Source organism: Malaclemys terrapin, chromosome 6 (genome assembly GCF_027887155.1).
Source record: "Malaclemys terrapin pileata isolate rMalTer1 chromosome 6, rMalTer1.hap1, whole genome shotgun sequence".
In the NCBI taxonomy this organism is placed as follows: domain Eukaryota; kingdom Metazoa; phylum Chordata; order Testudines; family Emydidae; genus Malaclemys; species Malaclemys terrapin.
This window is the reverse complement of record NC_071510.1, coordinates 60,033,385-60,047,953: the sequence shown is the minus strand read 5'-3', so window position 1 is coordinate 60,047,953 and position 14,569 is coordinate 60,033,385. Positions and strand designations below refer to the sequence as shown.

The window sequence follows — 14,569 nt, the reverse complement described above, 5'->3', positions numbered from 1 at the left end:
AAGTTTAATTTCTTCTAGTCTAATACTGCTATTAATATATATAATTTTGTATAATTTTTATATATTTGTACTTTTAAATTGTATACATTTTTATATCTATATAGAAATATATGTAAACATTATCAATGTAATCGCTTCTTTGTGTACTATAGTTGTCATAAAACTGTTTAACAACTTGTTTTAAGATGTGCTTTTTGGAGTTGTCTTTCCTGTGAGGGACAGGATGGATAAAAAACCACATCTACGTTATTTTTTCATTTTAGATGTTAACATGATCTTTGGTAAGACATACTGGAAACGAAAGGTTACAGTTTAAATTGTTTGTTGTTCTCATAGTACAAAAATTACACAGCTCAGATTGACAGTGGGCAGTGGAGAATTCTGTATGTTCTTATAGATGGTACAAAAGTCTAGGATTCAGAGTTTTAATTATTGCAGCCGAACTGATCTCACTATGAAAAATTGAGTAATATTCCGTCCAAACTATGGGCCAAATTCTGCTCTCATTCAAACTAGCACAGCTCTACCATTCACTTCAACAGCAGTCAGATCTGGCAATGAATATGTGTTGCTGTACTTTGTCTAAAACCAGTTATTGCTCTTTACTGCTAAAAATTGAAGTGATGGTGAAAAGGGAGAAACAGCAAACTTGAAAATACATAGCTGTCCTATATTAATTATATTGGTCATATAGATTTCTAATTAGCTTATGAGCTGGTAGAAGGTAAAGATTAACATTCAATATGAATTATTCTTCTGTGTTGTGATTTTTCTCATTTCTTTACAGATGAAAATGGTGCCTCCCCAAGTTGTGACCCTTCAGTGTTCAACTTTTATAATTATCTAAGGACGCATCCTCTCCTGCTGAGACGTCATTTTGGCTCTTCTGAAACATCTTCAACACGCATTTGCCTAACTGTAGAAAATGGACTGGCAGACAAAATAAATTTAAGTGAAAGAAGATTGTTTTTCACTACAGCACATGCGCATTTAAAAGCTGGCTGTCCCATGTTGGCTCTAGAAGTGTTATCAAAAATGCCAAAAGTGGTCAAGAAGTCAAAGCCTTTTTGTACAAATTCTAGTTTAATGGACACGAGTAAAGATTTTTCACCTTCTTCACCAATAAGGTTAGAGACCAAGGAAGATAAAGCTTCCATTGTTGATTGGGCACAACCAGTACTAAATGGTTTGGGATCGTCTTCAGATTGTTCATCAGACAAACAGTCAAGCTCTGCTCTTTCTTTTGATTGGAGTCAACCAAGTCTAGTATTCCAAGATGAACCGTTGGAGCTAAAGTGGGAAAGTGACAAAGATGAAGAAAGTGAAGATTCTTCTCTTGTAATGAAAGAGCTGAAACCTTTGCAGAAGATGACGAGTGAAAAGCTAGATGAAACTAGTTCTAACTACTCGGAGTCTTTCAGTGCAGGTGATGAAAATTATCTTTTAAGTCCATCAGAAGATGTGATCTCAGCACAATTGAAATTTAGAGCATGCTTGAAGATTCTCACAGTAGAGCTTCGTACACTATCCACTGGTTATGAGGTAGATGGTGGGAAGCTGCGGTACCAGCTTTACCATTGGCTTGAAAGAGAAGTTGTAGCTCTTCAAAAAACCTGTGACTACAGTGCTGAAATAGAGGAGGTTCAACCTGGGATTAGCGTGACTGTTGATGAAATTGCATTAAGTGAAAACCCTGAAGAATTATCTGACCAATCAAAAGCCATGCTGCAGAGAGAGAATTTTCAGAAAAGGCGACAATGGCTTCTAAAATACCAGTCACTCCTGAGGATGTTTCTTAGTTATTGTATACTTCATGGATCTCATGGTGGGGGGTTGGCATCTGTGAGGATGGAACTGATTTTGCTTTTACAAGAATCTCAGCAGGTATGTGCTTTCATCCTGTTCCACAGGGTATGTTAAATACCATGTTCAGATATTAATTGTCTAAAAACATGCACAATATTAAACTTTTTTCTTTTTCATGCTTTAAAATTAAAAATGAATAACTGTGCTATTACCTCTTATATCGCAGTAATTTTGTAACATAAATTATGTAGGAATTCATGTAAATATAATTTACTCTTTTTCTAAATAATTTATCCTATCAATTGGATTTAAAGTTCTTAACTAGACAATGTTAACCTAGAAGTAAGAAGTTACAGCTGCTCAACTATAATTGTTTTTTTTTTAAGGAACAGTCAATACAAACACTTCCTAGTCCTCTGCCAGAACAGAACTCTATACCTCTACTATTTGCCTGCACTGCCAGTGCCAAAACAGTGGTGGCCAGTCCATTACTGCATCTCAGCAACCTGACTCATGATATATTACATGCAGTAATAAACCTTGATTCACCACCTCACCCAGATATCCAGAACAATAAGGTAAGTATTTTATTATAATAAGGCAAGCTTGTACATTTTGCATATTTATACAGTTTGCTTAAAGTTAACTAACAGATTCTTTGATAGCTTGGAAACATTTCACGTCTATAACTAAAATTATAAATAAATAAATTAATGCAGTGCATAGATATGTTGTCTATGCTCTGCACCTTTTGGATTAAAAATTGCTAAATCACTGGAAATAAAATATTTCCTTTTATTGATAGTGGGCAGCTACTGTGACGTACTGAGCTCCTCACTTAAATGGGAGTTGAGGTAGATCAGCACCTCTCAGGATTGGGCCCTCATGTGATGTCTGCAGAGGAGTATGAATTTTTGAAAGAGTTGTACAATACACAGTTCTTCTTCAAGTACTTGCTTGTGTAGATTCCATTCTAGGTGTGCTCACACCCACGTGCACAGTCTTCAGAGATTTTTGCCTTCGTGGAATCCATAGGGTAGGCTGTGGTGCCCTGTTGAGTACTGCACCTATGCGCTGGTATATAGGCACCGCCGATCCTACGCCCTCTCAATTCCTTCTTAAGGCCCGTGAAGTTTGCTCAGACCACCTTGTCTTGCAATTGCAAGAGCATTAGCAGTTCTTGAACAGCCCATTATCTGTCGTCTTTGTACTTAGTTAACCTTTAAGTTAAGTGTTGGGTTGTTTGGTAGTTAGAGTCCCCAATGGGACTTTGCCCCGGAGCAGGGCTTGCTCCATTCCCCCGGCTTCAAACCATGCTCGTCAGGCAACAGGCCGATGCCTATTAGTGAGCTCCATGACACGTCTCTGAAGTGCTTGGGGGAGTCCCATAGAAAGGACAAGTGCAGAATCTGTAAGAACTTTCGCCCTAGAACCCAAAAGGAGCGGCCTGAGGACCCTCCTCATGGAGGCTGCGCTTTGTCCTGCGTCAGAGCCCTTCCACTCAGATCCTACACCGAGCACCTCAGCATTGGTGCAGAGCGCACTGCCAGCACCGGGCTCTGCCCGGCACTATTCTCCCTCACTTGTGCCAAAGAAGCAGCAAAAAAAGAAAAGCCCCCCGACATTGGAAGGGAAAGGGGCCTTGGGCAAAGGACCCATGCCATGCATGTGCCCGCCCTGGGGTTTCACAGGGGTACCACTGAGATCGGACCCGCCCAGCCCAGCCAAGGATCCATCTCCTAGTCCCGTGAGCAGTAGGGGGCCCCAGCTTCTCCCAGAGCTCTCGTTGCCTGATGCGGCCCCTGCAGCTAAAGAACAAACAGGCCGGCCAGGTGCCTGACTCAGCTAAAGCCCTAACGCCTAAGGACGGCCCCATAGGGCAGTGGAGCACCCTCGGTCCCCAGACCACAGGTGTAGATCCCCGTCTCCGTGGCCTAGAACCCTGGCACTGTATTCCCATCTCCGGCCAGAAGACCCAGGTCCCCGATGCTGCGCTCTCCCCCTTCGACACATGGGACACTGGAGTCAGGGCCCCAGTCCCCGTACTACCGGTACCGATGAGCTTCCCGTCAAAGATCACCACGGCGCAAGTCACCCTTGCCCAGATGGTCTCCCAGATGTCGGTCCCCACTAGGACGGGATCGCTTCCAGGCATGGGACTGGTCTCCCACCGCCCCCCATACTGCTCATCAGGCAGGCACTGATCCTCACCCTCATCTTGCCAGTTGCTGACCAGGGTCAGTTGGCAGACTCAGACCTCGAAGGCTCCACCCTGATCGCCGGAAGGGCAGTGGTTGAATTCAGACCAGGAGTTCAGCCCTTCACCAAAGAGGGGTGATTCGCCGCCAACCCACAAAGCTGGCGCGGTGCCTGCAGCGACGGCATGGCAGCAGAGACGGTGGCCTGCTCAATGGCCGTACTAGAACCTGTGGGGCGTTCCTGTAATGCTGGTCCTGTATTCCCACCAGTCCTCCCTGGCAGCCTTGGACAAAGTGTCCCTGGCGCTGTCAGCACCGGGGTCAGAACATGGTACCAAATCCAACACGGGGGCAGCGCATCGGATTCCAGCTCCTAAGAAGCCATCCCTGGAGAAGGAAGGAGAACCTGCCCCTCCTCCGACAGTGCACTTGTTGTCATCGTCTCCAGACAAAGCAGTGGCGGTCCCTCCCAAACGGGCAGCCTCCCTTGCCTGCTCTCCCCCGACAACTTCCAGGAGCACCAGGCCCTCCTTAAGAGGGTGGCTACCATCTTGAACATACAAGCTGAGGAGGACGTGGAGGAGTCTGATGACCTCTTTCATTTATATCCTCCTCTACCCCGGCCCGGGTCATGCTGCTCGTCCGCCCAGGGCTCCTTAAGTTTGCCAAATCGCTGTGGCAAACCCCCTCTTCAATTCCGCCTACTTCTAAGAAGGCGGAAAAGAAGTAGTACGTCCCTGCAGAAGGGTTCAAATATTTGTACGTGCACCCTCCAGCGGTGTCACTGGTCACATCTGCTGTTAATGAAAGGGAGTGGCACGCCGAAAAACAAAGACGCCAAGAGACTGGACTTATTTGGCAGAAAGATTTATTCGACAGCCAGACTGCAATTTTGGGTGTCTAACCATGGGGCCCTGTTAGGCTGGTACAATTTTAACCTGTGGGACTTCCTTAGCAAATTCAAGGAGGCCCTCCCACAGGACTGAGCCCAGGAGTTCGCCGCTTTGGTGGACGAAGGCACAGCGATGGCAAGGGGGGCCTTTCAGATGGCCTGTGACGCAACTGACTCAGCAGTCAGGGTGGTCGCTTCTGCGGTGGCCATGAGGCACAGCTCCTGGTTGCAGTCCTTTGAGTTATCCCAGGAGATGCAGCCACTATACAGGACCTCCCGTTTGAAGGGACGGGGCTCTTCTCCGAGCTCACAGACTCAAGACTCCGTGGCCTTAAAGATTCCCATGCCATCCTCTGCTCCTTTGGCCTCCATACTCCTTACCAGGCCAGGAAGCCATTCCGCCCTCTGCTTCCTCCACCGCCACAGTCTAGGTCCTGGGGGACTCCCCGGCTGGGCACCTACTGGAAAAAGGATAGAGACAAGAGGTCTTCCCATTAATCTGCTCAGCCTGGCCCTTCCAGAAACCAAGGAGGCCAGAAGCCGTCATTTTGAGGGTGCACTTGAGGACAACATCCCAGTCACCTCACAGGATCCACCCTCCCACCCTTTCCTCAACCATCTCCGCCCCTTCTGGTCATCCTGGTCTTGGCTGACCTCGGACTGTTGGGTGCTCGAAGTAATATCCTCAAGTTACACCCTGCTCTATTGTACACCTTCCCCCCAGTGTTGTTAATTTACAGGGTCCTCATGAAGATCAAGCAGGACAGGGCAAAGGTGATCCTCATAGCGCTGGCTTAACCATGCCAGCACTGGTTCAGCATGCTGCTGGACCTCTCGGTGGTTGCTCCATTACAGCTACCGCTCAGTCTGGACCTGCTGTCACAAAACCATGGCAATCTTCTGCATCCGAACCTGGCGGCGCTGCACCTGGTAGCTTGGCTGCTGCATGATTAAATGCAGAGGTACAGGAATGCTCGGCCGGTGTCCCGTGGGTCCTGTTGGGCAGCAGAAAGCCCTCCACTAGAGTGACCTACCTGGCCAAATGGAAGTGGTTCACTTGTTGGATCTCAGATAAAGGCATTCGGCCTGAGTGGACCTCGCTGCAGTTAATCCTGGACTATCTTCTGCAACTCAAGCTCCAAGGTCTGTCCCTTTCATCTATCAAGGCCCACTTGGCCGCTATCTCGGCCTTCCATCCGCTGCTCCAGGGTAGATCGGTTTTCACCAAGGATGTGACTGCCAGGTTCTTCTAGCATCTCTACCTGTAAGTCAGGGAACCCGTCCCTCTGTGGGACTTGAATCTTGTTCTGTTGCGACTCATGGGGGGTCCCCCTTCGAGCCTGTGGCTTTCTGCTCTCTCCTTCTCCTTTCCTGGATGGTTATGTTCTTGGTTGCAATAATGTCTGCCTGCTGGGTCTCTGAGATTTAGGGTGCTTACCTCTATACAGTCTTTTACAAAGACGGTCCAGCTGCGGCTTCACCGGCTTTCCTGCCCAAAGTGGTCTCAGTTTCATACGGGCCAGGACATTTACTTACCTGTCTTTTTTCCAAAACCGCATAAGTCGGAGTTGGAGCATAGGTTGCATTCCCAAGACATCAGGAAGGCGCTAGCCTTCTATGTTGAAAGGACCAAGCCATTACGCAAATAGACGCAATTGTTTGTTGCGTTGGCCGACAGGGTGAAAGGTCATGCCGTGTTTGCTCAAATAATTTTTTCTTGGATCACTGCCTGCATTCGCTGCTGCTATGATCGGGCACAGGTGCCACCTCAGGCAATTTGTCACCGCCCACTCAACCAGGGCGCAAGCCTCTTCGGCATCTTTCCTAGCCCAAGTGCCTATCCAGGACATCTGTAGGGTGGCCACTTGATAGTCTGGCCACACATTCACGTCCCATTATGCACTTACCCAACAGGCCCAGGATGATACTTGTATAGGTACAGATAGGTAGAGCAGTACTACAAGCCAATAGACGGTGAATTCCAAGCGCACCTCCATTGAAACTGCTTGTGAGTCACCTAGAATGGAATTGACATGAGCAAGCACTCGAAGAAAAATCGGTTACCTACCTTTCGTAACTGTTGTTTTTCGAGATGTGTTGCTTATGTCCATTTCATTACCCACTCTCCTACCCCTCTGTCGGAGTTGCCGGCAAGAAGGGACTGAGGGGGCATAGGGCTGGCAGTGTCTATATACCAGTGCATAGGCGTGGCACTCAAGGGGGGGGCCACAGCCGACCCTACCAATACTGAAAGGCAAAAATCTCCGACGACTGTGCACGTGGGCGCGCACACCTAGAATGGACTGGACATGAGCAACACATCTCGAAGAACAACAGTTACAAAAGATAGGTACATGTTTTTTTTTTTTCTTTAATTTTTGTACTGTGTTTTGAATGAATCAAGAATTCCTGATACTTCAGCATAAAATCTTACTTTATATTAACTTACTTCTCTGCTTCCATTTAAATAAAGCTGATAATTTTGAAGGCAAAAAATAACACAAAGCCCTGTAATTACTGCTTAAAAATTACAAAACATCTCTGACATGAAGCAGTGTATCTTTATGCAACGATAAAATATTTTCCATAAAACATTTTCCTTTTCTTTGTAAGATTCCCTCCTTAATTGCTTTTGAGTAAAAACTAAATTTAATACTTTCCAGTGATTATCTAAGAAGCTTACAAGTGTTAGGTACCAACTCCCATTTACTTTAAATGGGAGCTAGGCACTTAAATCTCCTGGGCACCTTAGGAAAATCCCAGCCTCATATCTTAAAATTCTTATCCGATGGGATAATGTACAAGATGTTTATATGAAGGATAGTATTTGTGTAACTTAATTAACGGATGCTTTTATCACACAATAAATTAAAAGGAAACCCTTTTTTTCTTCTCCTATCCCTATCATTAATTTACTTTGAGACCGATTATAAAATGTGTGTGTGCTAGGACAACAATGAGCCTGTTTAATGCAATTCATAATAAACTGTGTGTATGTGGCTTAGAACTGCAGCAAAGATCAGTTCAAAAAACCTAAATGTCACTACAGTTCTTTATTCAAGAGCTCCAGTCTGAGGCAACTGTTAAGAAGCAGCATACTAATAAGCTTGATTGTAATTCTTTCTACTTGATTGTGCAGTATGCTTAATTGTAATATGCTTTCCAAGCTGGTTCTTTCTTAAATCTTGATTGTGTTTATATACATGATTTTAGTAGAATCTACATTGTGAAGTACCATAAATATTAGAAACTAAAACTACTCTTGGCTAATATGCATTTGGCAATGCAATGTTCTTGCTTTTTTTTATTTAGAACTCAGTTCCACAAACACTTCAATGTATGTATAACTTGCTCTTCTGTGTAATCTGTTGCCATCAAAACTTGTGTTTTCAGGATTGGACTTGTTCTCTAATTCACTGTGGGTCCCCCTACTCAGTATTGTGAATTAGCAAAATTCAGTTATAATGGCATAGCTAAATTGCTTTCTGAACTGTTAGAAATATATCACCTGTTTCTGTTTCAATGCATTATATTAAAAGTTGCTGCCAGATATAACTTAATTATTGGTCACTTTCTTGGCATAGAAGTGACACAAACACAGTATCAGAGACTTCCATTCAGGACTAGGCATACAATTTTTGTCACATTCTTGGTGGTTTTGACCTGCTGAAGTATTTTAATGAATGAGAGTTCTACATATCAGGGAGTAGCCATGTTAGTCTGTATCCACAAAAACAACAAGGAGTCCGGTGGCACTTTAAAGACTAACAGATTTATTTGGGCATAAGCTTTCTTGAGTAAAAAACCCACTTCTTCAGATGCATGGGTTTGAGAGTTCTACAGTAATCTATACAAATGTTCAATTTGTAGTGTAATCTGTACTGTAAATATTTTGTCTTTCAGATACATGTAATGCATACCTTAGCAGCATCACTCTCTGCCTGCATCTACCAGTGCCTTTGTGGTGGCCACAGCTACAGGTAAAGAACTATGGAACACAGCTGGGGCACTAGGTCACTATACTAACAGTTTAATATATAGACAGTGCACCTAAAAACTGTCTGTGTAGCTCTGTCATATTGTGAGTACTGTGCATTAGCCAATTGTAAACAGAATTGCAGTGTTTATATAAACATAGCTTGCTATTTCTTTTCCACAGTTCATTACAAGCAAACCAGTTCACTGGAACAGTATATCAGACACTGCTGCTTACCCAGCGACATACTCTAAGAACAACAAGCTTAGATGAAACTGTAACTCCCAATACATCTCCAGCTCAATGGCCAGGTATCTAGTAGTGGATCTCCCCCCCCCCCCCCCCCCAATCCTCTTTTACTTGCAGGTATTTAACTACAGTTTGCGCTTTTAAACAAATACTAGGAAATTGTTAAAAAATTTTGCATATCAGATAACATACTGCATACTAGTCACTTGTTTTTTTAACAGATTAAACAGTCTTCAACATTGAAATTAAGATATAAACTGAATTATATATTGCTTTCTTGCACGAAAAATTGTGCATGTCTATAGGGATATGTATTTACATTATAGGTGGAGTTGATAGCCTCACTTGAAGATGAGAATGCTCAACAGTTGCCATTATAAGACCCTGTTTTCAGTTGCTTATAACTTAGCCAAACTTCAACCATTCAGGCTGAAACTTGCCATGCTGGATGTTCTCATGCTGATTTTTTTGGAAGGGGCAGGGGTGAGGAGGGGGAAGAGAGAGAAATCTTTAGTTACAATTTAGGAATTTCCTACAAATATTCCATTGCTAACCCTTCACTGAATGAGGTAGGGGTCTTCTGGGGGTTAGGCGGAGGGAAGCATGCTATTATGTAACTAAAGATTTTAACATACTGCGCAAGAGGGCTGAATAAAGGTTGCACGGGCAACCTGAATTCTGTCATTTCATAACTTTTGAGTGCTTGACTTGAAAGTTGTAAAGTTCTTTTAACGTAGCTTTTTGCTTAAGTTTGAGTAGATTATTGGACTACTGATTAATGACATGTTTAATACACAAACCTGTAAAAGGGTACTAAAATGCAAAAGCTAAGTAAATTTTATTCTGGAGTCTTTTAATATAGGTAACTTTCGTTATTCTTTAATGTCTACATTTTGTCCTCCAAATAAATAAAAGGATTCATACATTTGATTATATCATGCATCTTTGATTATAAACCAGAAAGTATTTACCTCTGTTATTTTTATATTTTAGGAATAACAGCTCTGATACGTCGTTTGAATTCTGCTGGCGAGGAAGCCCAGCCAGGACTCACGGTTTTACTTTGTGAAATTCTAACAGCAGTCTATCTTAGTCTCTTCATTCATGGTCTAGCAACTCATTCCAGCAGTGAATTGTATAGAATTATGGCCCACCCTTTTAACGACAAAATGTGGTCTGCTGTCTTTGGTGGAGGCGCTCATATTCCTAGCAGAGGACAGATGCAACAGACAACAAAAGCTGGTTAGCTTACACTTTTTTATTTACCTCTCTTTTAGGTTTTTTTTTTTAAATATGTCTGAAAAAAACTTCTTGATTACCATACAACATAGCTTGGGTTGAGTAGAAATTAATTGTGTGCCTTACTCTAGTTCATATTCAAAGCAATGTATACAAAAGACAATGCAGTAAATTGCTCTAACACTTAGTGGAGCAGTTGTTTTGTAGAATAGAAGACGAGAGGGAAGTGAATGGTAATGAAATGCACTTCTGTGGATTTTTAATCCTATAGAAACAGATTTAGGGTTAAACTTCTATACTGCTTTTTCAGTTATGCCAGAGTGTAGAAAATAGAATATTAAAAATGGTTCTTGCAGAGCTCAACTTCTGACTTTCTCCTGACACAATAGCCATATCTGTGTTCCTTTACTGCAAGTACAGTGTATGTTTTCTCTCTTTGGCAGGTAGGCACTTCTCTATGCCTAGCCCACACCAGGTAGTAGTGTTCTCTATGGAATGTGTGGGGTTTTCCAAATCCCTTGCTGCCATCAGTACTCATAGTCCTACCAAACATGCAGGCAAGATATTAACTTTAGTATTTAGGTCTCTAAAACCAGTTTGCATATATAGAAATATAAAACCGGTAAAGAAAAATTTCTGATCGCGAGCCATGAGCTTGAATTTAAAAACTGATAAATGTTTTTTGGTTTAATCCGCAATTGGATTACACTTCAAAAATATTGACATATTTGTAGCATTTTTGCTATGCTTTAATTTAAACCAATTTTAAATACAAAAATAACAAATTGCTCAGACCATGGTTTGGCATCATCAGAAGTGTTTCAAATATTTGTTTATGGAGGCTGCTTGTTTTGCATCAAATGGATATATGGGTTATGATGACTGTGGATTTCTAAGTGTTCACCCAAGACACCAAATGTGATATTTTCTCACTTTTTGGTATACTTAAAATATTTTTAATAATTATAGAGAATCCTTTAGAATAGCAAACAAATAATGAACATTATAAATACATGAATTCTAAATTGTCCTGAGATGGATTTTTTTTTTTTAAAATACATTTTTCTTTAGCACAAATTGTTAGTTTATTGATACAGAGTTTAGGATAATTTTAAACATGATATTCATGTAAATGCCTTGATAGAGAGAGCTTTATATAAATGTAAATATACATATTTTAGTGACTTACTACTGCAAAGGCTCTTGTCTAGTGATCTGTAATATCATAACTCGACTAGTTTTCCAAAAGTCATGAGTTTAATAGTGTAGCACTTGGAGGGGAAGGCATTTTGATTAAGACTTGTTTAACTCCAGTGACTGACTAACATTTTGGAGAAAGCACGTTGAGCCTAACATACTGTCACTTCGACTAAGATGTGAGAGGTCAGTTACTCTGAAACCCTGAAAAAGTCTTGCAACGAAGTAGATACTCCTGACTCTTGTAAGTTGCAAAAACAAAAAATCCAGAAACTGTTCTGAAAAAATCATACAGGCATTTCTTATACATAGTGATAATACCAAAAAAAAAAGGCACAAGTCCAATTTCTAAAAATCCTTTGCAGATGACTGAAATACAACATGCTTAAATAACAGTTGGGTGTAGGGGAAGAAGAAAACAAAGAAATCAAGCACAAAGTACTGCTAAAATGGGGGGAGCAAAAAGGGAGATATAGGGGGAAGCAATGTCTGAATAGTGAATACTAGCTATCTCCATCATCTGATCTCTCCAGCATCCAGTGACACGTTAGTCAGACCACTTTATTCAGTCACCACTGACTCCCATTCAGCTTTCCTTCTGGATTGTTTGGTAACTTTCAAGTATGTTGTCCAATAATTATGCCTATCTTTTTTTTCTCATCACTTCCCTTTTACATTTTATGTTAAGCTTTCACTCACAGATTAATAATAATAATAATAATAATAATAAATAATATAATTTAAAAATTAAAGATTGAAATTAAAGACTGTTTCTAGTATTTAAAAAAAAAAAAACAAAACCTTTTCAGGTATGCATATAAATACTTCGTAATGGCATACTAGTTCAAAAAATGAAATACCTGATAAACACCTGGGTTATTTTTCTGAAAGTGTTCTTTTTGAGAACCCTGTCAACATTTTCCTTCCCACAAATTAAGGATGTCAAGAGACACTTTCTTATCTCATGGGGAGAGTTGCAGTAATGGGAGAACTCATTCTTTAAGGTGAGATCGTGTCCACATGAGCATCACGCACTTTAAGCTTCATCTTGGTTCCCCTGTGCCATCCAGAGTTCATAAAGAAATCAGACTTCCAAAAAGACTTCTGATCCTCTGAGAAAAGTGGAGTATGCATTTTTCCTTTGATATTTGTTCAGCTGTTTGTCTGACTTTGAGCATTTTTCTGAATGTGGATACTGAGCTCCCCATAAGTTGAGTTTAATATTTTCCATGTCCAAAACATGTATCTTTATGGAATATACTTAAGCTGATGTGGGAAAAGTTTTTTCAAGTGTTGCTTAAGATCTCAGAGCTAGTGACAGAAATAAATGTGTAGTTTTAAATGTCAGTTACATTTTAAAACAAATTTTAAAGTTTCTTTTGTTCATTTGCCAAGAATAATAGTTCAAAATTCAGATTCCCTTGAAATAGTTTACACCCCAAGCACATAAAGCAGCATCCTTGCACTGCTTTAGGTGTTTTGAATATCACTTCTCACAAAGGAAATAGACTCCTTAATTCCATTAAGTAAAGAGAGAACATATTTTTCAAATATTATTATTTTTGAGACTCATTTAATTTAAGTTTACATATCTTGGCAGCCTTGTAAAACGTTTCCCTCCCCTGGGAATTGTTGTTTTGTGTATATAAAGCATTAGTCTTTCCGTTATCCTTCATGATAAAAGGGTAGGTGAAAAAAGATGATACATTTCCAGGACCATTTGGAGAGCTTCAGTCTAGTTTCCTGAATAATTCCTGATTGAATTATGTGCAACTTACATAGAGAAATAATAATTTTTTCATAATAAGTTCTGCAGAACAATTTTGATACTGGTGATTGTTTTATAACAGTTAGAAATCCATACTTCATTTCATGTGCTCAGTTGCTATAGAGTTCTACTGTAAATGAAAATAAAAAATCAAGCCTTTTGTAGGAATGATTTTTAACATTAATTCAAATAATCATTTTGGACTTCAGATTACAAGTAAAATGTTTTTAAAATTGCTAAATTGCTTGTTGCAATTAATTTGTCTCCACAAACTAAGGAATGATCATGAAAATTTTGCTGTTTGCTGTCAGCATGATACAATTTGGATTGAACATTGAGTACTAGTGAAATCCTGAGTAGCTTGAAATATGCTTGGTTCATAATTCTTTCTTTTATTGAGCATTTTTAAAATGTTTTAAAGACAGTTCCGTGATCCCAGATACCTGTCCATCTTGTCTTGTAGATTAAATGGAGCCACTTCACTATTATTCATCAGGGTTTACTTTTGCCATCAGTTCTCAAATGTTATGTGACATGCTAGAAAATGAACTAACGCACTTCAAAACCAGAAAATATTTTGAATATTAAAACGATTCCATTAGTTTATTACTGAACCACAAAACATTGTTCTCAGAAAACTTTTTAAGGAACTGTTTGGAAAGTTAAGGTGTTGGAAAGGAATGTGAGTATCTCCTTTGCCCATCTATGAGGTAAATGAAAAAAGTTGTCATCCTTTGTTTTGACTGTCTTTGCCTCCACGACCACAAGACTTCAGAGAACCAAATCCCTCACCAAGCTGTTGCAACTCTGTGAGGAATCCACACTGTAATGCCAGATTTGCCATCCCTTCAGACCTAATGCATGTGTATGAAGCAAGTGCCCATGTGCACCAGCAGTACCAAAACCACCATCATGAAACATTATCCAAATTTCTAATAAATTATTTTAATTGAACCCTGTGGTTCACTCCTCTTCTCCCCCTCCCCCGTGTTGTAGCTTGCAAGGCAAATCTAAGGTTTTTAATATCCTAATATCTAAAGCTCCCAGACCACTTCAAGTACTGGGATTTTTAATAACTTTCATTTTGTTGAGACCAACCATATTGGTGGAGTTGGGTGGGAGGAGAGTGGAAGAATAGAGAGAGGAGTAGGAACTAAATGGGGAGGAGTGTCTGCCAGTAACTGAAGTCAGTTACCAGAACTTGGAGAGTAGTACATTAATGACCTGTAGTACCACAAGGCTGG

General features: G+C 40.9%; 1 protein-coding gene across 2 annotated transcripts in view; it reads left to right on the top strand.

The window, feature by feature from the left end:
- DMXL1 (Dmx like 1) overlaps nt 1–14,569 on the top strand; it is a 157,607-nt gene that overhangs the window by 95,802 nt on the left and 47,236 nt on the right. Inside the window, exons 24-29 of one of the 2 annotated variants that reach the window (XM_054031318.1) lie at nt 788–1,884; nt 2,193–2,384; nt 8,800–8,876; nt 9,056–9,183; nt 10,115–10,363; nt 10,804–10,917. In XM_054031318.1, coding sequence (XP_053887293.1) covers nt 788–1,884; nt 2,193–2,384; nt 8,800–8,876; nt 9,056–9,183; nt 10,115–10,363; nt 10,804–10,917 — 1,857 coding nt within the window. The remainder of the gene's footprint in view (nt 1–787; nt 1,885–2,192; nt 2,385–8,799; nt 8,877–9,055; nt 9,184–10,114; nt 10,364–10,803; nt 10,918–14,569) is intronic. The other variant, XM_054031319.1, reaches the window with a different exon arrangement.